We start from the raw sequence: 8,289 nt of genomic DNA on the forward strand, positions 1-8,289 counted from the left end.
CTCGTCTCCTCACCTAAGGCGGGAGCTCATAAACGCGTCGTACCGTCCGTGGATGATACAAGAACACATGAAGCAGCTACTAAAACAGGGGAAAACGAACTTAAAGGCACTTATTAACTGACCCTATGTGTTAGTATGTGCTTTTCAACTTACATGTACGATGTTACCGCTGCAAAGAAAGGCACACGAAAACAACAACAGTTTAACCGTAGCTGCTTAAAACCGCAGAAAGTCTACGGTAAATATTAACCCATCGAAAGTAAACACCATCCACAGTCAAGCTAAAAATTGAGTGCAACCAATGGCAGAAATTTTTGGATAAAGAGGACTTCTGCTCACCTGAATGAGAAGACACCTGATTTAGACTGCAGATGGAGTTGACCATGCCGATGGGGGAAGCTCACAACCGCTCCCACCTCGTTCCTGCTTCAAGTCCCTCATCGTCGGGGGTCACCAATTGTTATGTTATTCAAAGGTCTGAAGCAGGCTCTGAAACAAATGTGCACAGTATTATTGCAGGTTTATTGTACAGATAAGTGGAAATCACTAACTCACATGATGTCTGCCCATTTCACCTGAACCCCCTGTTTACAGAGCACATCACACTTTTCTTCAGAAACTGGTCATACCCCTTTGTGTCGTTATCTCCGCTCATAGGACAGCCTACTCTTACCACGTGATCAGCCTCTCAGCCAATAATACTTCCATCCTCTTTGTGAACAATAAGTGTCAGGATTGTTGCGGAGTGCAGGTGTGTAGCTAAAACTCTTTCCTACCAGAAACAAAAACCTGGAAATAAAGGTTCTTTATCGGTTTAATATGCATTTATACTGCAGACTGTAGGTGTACACAACTTTCAGTAACATACATGTAGGCCTCCACCCCATTTAACGATGGACGGTTTCTTTTCACAAAGATGGCCTCCTTTACTCCTCTCTCAAACCATCGTTCCTCTCTGTCCAGGATGTGAACATCTTCATCCCTGAAAGAGTGACCGCTGGCCTGGAGATGAGTGTAGACTTGGCCTGATGATGTTGATCTTCTGTGCTGGGCCATCCTTTTGGCCAGTGGCTGTTTAGTTTCCCCGATGTAAGACTGATCACAGCCCTCCTGACACTGAACAGCATACACAACATTACTCTGTTTGTGCCGGGGGACTGGATCTTTGGGATGAACCAGTCTTTGCCGTAATGTATTTTGGGGTTTAAAAGCCACTGGGACGTTATGTTTAGAAAATAAACATCTCAGTTTCTCTGATACTCCCTCAACATATGGAATGACCACTGGTCTGGGTCTGGGTTCCTCCTTTTCACCAGTTGGCTGACTGGAGTCCTGTTTGGGTTTCTTCTCTGCTTTCAGGAAGGCCCAGTTAGGATATCCACATTGCTCTAGAGCCTGTCTTGTGTGGGATTTCTCCTTCTGCCTGGCTCCTGAGCTAGTGGGGACGCTGTCTGCTCTGTGATACAGAGTCCTGATGACTCCTAACTTTAAGAGACTGAGCTGAATACAGCACCTCAGACTGAGGAAGTCTCTCGGATGAGAGACAAAACGTTTCTACATTTTTTTGTTGTTTTGCTTTGTTTTGTTTTTTTGAATGTCCAGAGGACCAGATTTAACTTTTTTAAATCCTAAGAAACTGGCTGCAGATGCCGTTTGATCAGTCCACCCAGACTTGGCTGGTCTCTCAGTTCCCCCGGGCTGTAGGACCGCCCGAATGCTGGGTACAACTCCTCCCAGAGCGATGGCCACTCCTCCCAGCAGTCTGCCGAGCTCCTTGTCGCTGCGGACAGCCAACTGTAGGTGCCGAGGGACGATCCTGTCCTTCCGCTGTCATGAGCCGTGTTTCCTGCTAGTTCCAGGATCTCAGTGGTCAGGCACTCGGGCACAGCTGGCAGGTAGATTAGAATGCGTCCACAGAACAAACTTTTCAACTCATTTGAGATTTGGGGCTGTAGTTAAGATATTATTTGAGCTTTTGAGATGTTAATCAGCTGCTGTTGGTTGTAGAAAAACTGCCTTGTTGCCATGGTTACGTATCATAACGAATGTCCAAAACTAAAAAAAGTTTCTGTAAAAATCCTTCCATCTGCACAGTATCTGATACCAGAGGAAACAGTCATCCAAAAATTGTGATTTACATCCAGAAAAAGAGGAATTAAAGTTTCCAAAAGCAAAATCGCATAACGAAAGTAACAGAGCTGCTCCAACATGCAGCCACCTTGAGCGGCGCAATTCTAGAATAGAACATTTTATAAGCTTTTTATATGATTGTCTATTTTTGTTTGTACCTCATTTGTGTTCTTTGTTTAAAACAGGTCTGTTTTGTAAATGAGTCCTCGTGGCTCAATGAAACAAACGTCTATAAATAAAGGTTGAATGAATGGAACCAAAATTTAGAATGGAAAAAGCAGATAAATCTTAAACATAGTAAATGCAAATCAAAAATTCCAAATAGCCACCAAGTGGCAGGCCCTATCAACGTTTCTCCTGGAATTTTTATAGTTCAATCAGTCTGTCAGAGTACCAGTGTATAGTCCAGAGGACCAGATTGAACTTTTTTGGATTTTTCTACCTGGATTATTGAGCATGCATCAGGATATAGTTCAATCAGTTTTTCTAGTTACAGCTGCTACTGTTATGTATATTTATTTGGTGTTTCCCCTACCACTGTATAAGCAGGGCGCCCCCCCCCCCCCCAACAAAACCGAGTGCCCTGTCTATTGAATCTCTACCCCCCCGACTCCCGTTGACAACTGCTGGCACTAATGTAGCGCTAAGCTCGTGACGCACAATACAGATACTAGCTAAACAGCTACAGCGTTCAGTTTCCCTCACGTTGGGCCATCTACATCCCCCGCCTTCCCACTCGAAAACTGTTGGTACAAACGGTGTACACAACACAGACATGTCTTCGTCTCTCCGACCCCCATCAACAAAAATTATGGAAGATATGAACACCCTGCCAAGTCAAGTAAACTAGGGGAAACACTGATATTAATAATTACTTTTTATAATCATTACTTTTGTGGAGTGACATGGTGAAGCAGTTGGTAGAGCTGTAACCTCTCAGCAACAAGGCAGGATTGAATTCCAACCTGAGACCCTTCTGGGTGGAGTGTGCATGTGTGGGTTTTCTCGGAGTACTCTGGTTTTCTCCCACAGACCAAAAACATGCATGCTAGGCTAACTAGTAACTCAAAATTGTCTAGGTGTGAGTGAGAGTGTGTCCCTGTGATGGAATGGAGACCTGACCAGGGTTTCCCCCACCTCTCACACAGTGACTGCTGGATATGGGCACCAGCAAACCCTGTATCCCATATAGGAACAAGTGGGTAAAGATGGATGGATGGATTACTGGTTGGCTGGCTGGCTTACTATTGTTTTGAGTCACATCAGCCCTGATGTTTAAAAAAAAATGTCTTTTATGGTTTTAAAGTTTTCCTATAAGCTTTTTGATTTTGTTTTTTAACTCACACTTATATGTTAATACTATTCATGTCTCTGTTTTTAGTCCTACAAGATTATCAACTTTGCTCCCACCCTTCTTCAAATTGTTGTGACAGAGCTGGTGGAATTTCCTGTACGCCAAGCAGGTAAGATTCAACTCAGTTCATTTATATAGCACCAATTCACAACTCAAGTCATCCCAAGGCACTATGCAAAGGAAACAAGAAAACAAGTCCAAATTGTAACTGCAGTTCTGTTTAAAATACCATAATACAAGCAGGGCGTCCCGTCCTATTAACAGAACTGAGTGCCCTGCCTACCGAAACAAACTGCTCACCGCCTGCCCCTGTTGGCACTGACGTAGCACTAAGCTAGTAGCGCACAATACAGGCACGTTAGCTAAAAAGCTAAAGGCAGTGCTCACACTGCCTCTTCCCTCATGCTGGACCCCGACTGTTCTGCTTGAAAACAGTCAGTACAAACAGCGTACAGCTCAGACGTGTCTCCGTATCTCTCTTCCCCATTGACAGAAATCACAGACGGGATGAGTGCCCCTCCATGGCAAGTTATTTAGGGGAAACAATGAAATAGATTCAGATTCTAATCAAATTAGGGCTGAGTACCTTTCTAAAAAAATCGGTATCGGTACCGGTGTCAGTACCTTCACTTCGGTGTCGGTTCCTGGACGGTTTTTTTTTCGGTACCAATTTTGTAATTACTATTAATTCTAACAAGAATAAAATTACGTTACACATTACAGTACAAATTGTGAGTTTTATTTTTTAACTTTGGTATTTTTCTATTCCAAGCAGTTTTTTAAAATAAAAACAAACAAATAATTTCCAGGTCAAAAGACCAGTTACAAACCAGTGACACGTCAGTGTCTAATGTTCACTGCTACACACTGAGGACCTTTTCACTGAACAGTTTTTCTTCAGAAACATCAACATGTCTGTTTTCTGTGGACACAAACAAGCTGCTCCTGGCTGATGGTGTCTCCAGCAGTAGAAAATGTTCACTCCGAGGCTGTAGATGATGATTGTTGCATACACAGATACCTGGTTGTCAGTTTGATATATTGTCCCTCACATTCCACCAGCAGGTCACTGGATTCAATGAGGTAGAGTTGATGCAGACATCTGCACCTCTGTGTCTCTGCCTGAATCTTCTCTGCGGTTCTCTGGGGTTTAGGGCTCTGATCATCTCCCTAATTGACATGAGAACAAAACATCAACAATAACATGGTTGTGCTATTATTACTCAAAAAACATTATCTAGGCTGATAGATAAAGGTTTAACTGGTCAACAAAATCCTTTAAAGTTTAATTTACCTCTACCGTGCAGCTCCACTGTAGAAAAAGCAGCAAATTTTTAACAACAAAGTGATTGTCCTGTGGCCTCCATCTCACTTTTCTTTTGTCCTCACATCAGGGTCAGAACCTCCTTTGAGGAGAACATGAACATAAACAGTGAACATTAGTGAACTGTTTAAGCAGCTGCTTCAATGGATGAGCACATTTTTACAAGCTAAGATTTATGTTACTGTCAATCTTTAGTTAGCTTCTGAGTTTAGCTAGCTACGTAGATAAAATAAATTTACACACTAATATCTTAAAGTTAGCGTTACATGGATCATATCCTTATGCATGCCCAATAATCCAGGTAGAAAAATCTAAAAAGTTAAATCTGGTCCTCTGGACATTCAAAAAAACAAAACAAAGCAAATCAACAAAAAAATGTAGAAATGTTTTGTCTCTCATCCGAGAGACTTCCTCAGTCTGAGCAGCTGTATTCAGCTCGGTCTCTTAAACAGCACCGTCTCAGAGTGGATCTACCAGTTTTGCTGCTGACAACCAAAACCAGCTGATCACATGCTCAAGAAGGACCATCAGCCTAACAATGGATCATTAGCACACTGATGACTGTTTAATGTTCACAGAGGGCTGAGTGATACTAGCAATCACAGCATTGTAAGAGGGGGACAGTTGAACCCGGAGGCCTCCACCCCTGTTTAACGATGGACGATTTCTTTTCACAAAGATGGCCTCCTTTACTCCTCTCTCAAACCATCGTTCCTCTCTGTCCAGGATGTGAACATCTTCATCCCTGAAAGAGTGACAGCTGGCCTGGAGATGAGTGTAGACCGCAGAGTCCTGGCCTGATGATGTTGATCTTCTGTGCTGGGCCATCCTTTTGGCCAGTGGCTGTTTAGTTTCCCCGATGTAAGACTGATCACAGCCCTCCTGACACTGAACAGCATGCACAACATTGCTCTGTTTGTGCTGGGGGACTGGATCTTTGGGATGAACCAGTCTTTGCCGTAATGTATTTTGGGGTTTAAAAGCCACTGGGACGTTATGTTTAGAAAATAAACGTTGGTTACGTACTGTAACCCCAGATTCTATGAATATAGGCGTAGCCCTTTAAGGCTGTCGCTGATGGGTTTATCCCGTTATGCGCAAGCATCATACTGAAAAAAATTAGTCCACGCCCACCTGCTGTGTGGGCCCCACCTGATCCGTATAAATTACATTAAGAGCAGGTAATCTGCTCCCAAATAGCTTATTTTTTCTTCAGCTATTCAGGAGCCAGTGAGGCCCGACGCTTAAAGGGCTACGCCTATATTCATAGAATCTGGGGTTACAGTATGTAACCAACGTTCTATGTCATATAGGCTTCGCCCTTTAAGGCTGTCTCTGATGGGTTAAGGGCGAAGCGGATGTGGTCCTCGCCTCACTGGGTCCATTCGAACACAGTAAGAAGCGGAAGCTTGCCCAAAAACGTCTTGTCACTCAGCTCCCCGTGTGCATAACTACGCATCGCGTAATTGTGTGCCATGCACAGACGCATGTTGTGTAACTATGCGTTCTGACAAAGCATGAACGCCCCGGAAAAACTTTCAACGGGGAGAAGATGTTGAAAAGAGGTGGGGGGGGGGGGGCATGAACCAACTGGTTCATGGCTGAGCAGTATAAACAGATTAATATCAATGAACTGATTATTGATCAAATGAACTGATTGGTAACAATAGTCATGAACTGATTAGTGACAATAGAACCAAAATCACAGACACAACTTGTGACTGATAACAACATCTCACACTGTGAAGCATGCAGACAGATGTGAGCTTAAACAGAGTTCCATGAAAAACAACAATATTCATTCTGTTAGAGCACTAAGGACAGAATGTGTCATGGAACGAGCCGTCACATCACGTAGGTAAAAGCGAATAAATGAGCAGTGTGTTGACCATGCAGCCGCAGTGCAAATGTCCTGCATTGACATACCATTATGCAGAGCAGTCGAAGATGCGATACCCCCTGGTGGAGTGTGCTTTGAGGTTGACAGGAGGCTCTAAATCTGATGCTCTGTAGGCTTCAGAAATGGCCTCACACAGCCAGTGTGACAAGCGCTGGGTGGATAACGGGCGACCTGCAGATGCATCTCTATAATGCACAAACAATTGTTGAGTTTGACGCATTGCAGCTGTGCGCGCTATGTAACACGTCAACGCCCGCACCGGACAGAGAAGATGAAAAGATGCTTCTTCTTCTGATCTGGGGGGGGGGAACTCCTCCAACGATATCACTCTTGATTTAAAAGAGCTCGTGATGTTTTTAGGCATAAAAGCTGGGTTTGGTCTTAAATCAGCTGAACTACCGTCAGCCTGGATTCTGAGACATGACGGAGCGGCAGAGAGGGCAGATAAATCACTCACCCTCTTAGCGGATGTTAAAGCCAGCAGCAGGGCTGTTTTAAGAGACAAGAATTTAAGTGAAACCTGATCCAAAGGCTCAAATGGGGCTTTGATCAGGGCTCGCAGGACCAGCGTTAAATCCCACTGTGGAACAAGTGGGCGTGAAACCGGCCTATGTCTTTGTACACCTTTTAGAAACCGCTTCATCGGCGGGTGATTAAAAGCTGTTCTGTCTCCGAACCCTTCGTGGCAGGAAGAGATGGCTGCAGCGTACGTTTTAATCGTGCTGAATGCCAACTTCCTATCCATCAGCTGTTGAAGAAAAGACAACACGCCGCCTAATGGACATGAGGTGGCCTCTAAACCTTTCTCTGTACACCAGCGCTGAAAAGCCGTCCTCTTTGATGTGTACAGAGCTGTGGTAGATGCAGCGCGTGAATCTTGAATTGTGCACACTACCTCCTGAGGGAGACCCATCCTCTCTAAGCGGGACCGCTCAGTGGCCAGACCCACAGGTGCTGACCTATTTCGGGGTAACTCCTGATCGCTCGTCCTGCTTGAAGGAGAGCATCCTCCCTCCACGGCAGTTTCCACGGACGACCCGACAACAGACGTTGCAGGACTGGGAACCATGGTGCGTTCACGCGCTCGGGAGCTACCAGGAGAGCTGTCAATCCCTCCTCCTGAACTCGGTTCAGGAACCGTAAAATCAGAGGAGGTGGGGAGAACGCGTACAGAAGCGTTTTGGGCCACGGGCTGTGAGCAAATGCATCCACCCCCAGCGGTGGATCATCTCGCGGGCTCAGGGAAAACCATAATTGACACTGAGCGTTCTCTCGCGTCGCAAACAGGTCCACAGCTGCTTTGCCAAACTTCTGCCACGTCTGAAACATCAGGTCTGGATGGAGGGTCCAGTCCGCGTGACGTGGGCCGCCCCTGGACATCACATCTGCCCCTCTGTTCAGGACACCGGGTATGTAAACCGCTCTGATGGAGAGCAGGTTTTGGTGAGCCCAACACAGTAGCTTTCGCGCAATGTGTAACATCTGGGCTGAACGCACACCCCCCTGGCGGTTTATGTACGCAGCAGTCACCATGTTGTCTGTGTGAATCAACACGTGTTGATTCTGTAGCACGGGAGCAAA

At 45.2% G+C, this 8,289-nt stretch overlaps 1 protein-coding gene across 1 annotated transcript in view; it reads left to right on the plus strand.

Moving 5' to 3' along the window:
* ipo8 (importin 8) overlaps nucleotides 1–8,289 on the plus strand; it is a gene marked incomplete in the record, with an annotated part of 477,409 nt that overhangs the window by 43,149 nt on the left and 425,971 nt on the right. Inside the window, 1 exon segment of the mRNA XM_037695763.1 lies at nucleotides 3,512–3,593. Within this exon segment, the coding sequence (XP_037551691.1) occupies nucleotides 3,512–3,593 (82 nt within the window).

This window comes from Nematolebias whitei, chromosome 22 (assembly GCF_014905685.2).
Source record: "Nematolebias whitei isolate Nwh7 chromosome 22, NemWhi1, whole genome shotgun sequence".
NCBI classification, from domain to species: domain Eukaryota; kingdom Metazoa; phylum Chordata; class Actinopteri; order Cyprinodontiformes; family Rivulidae; genus Nematolebias; species Nematolebias whitei.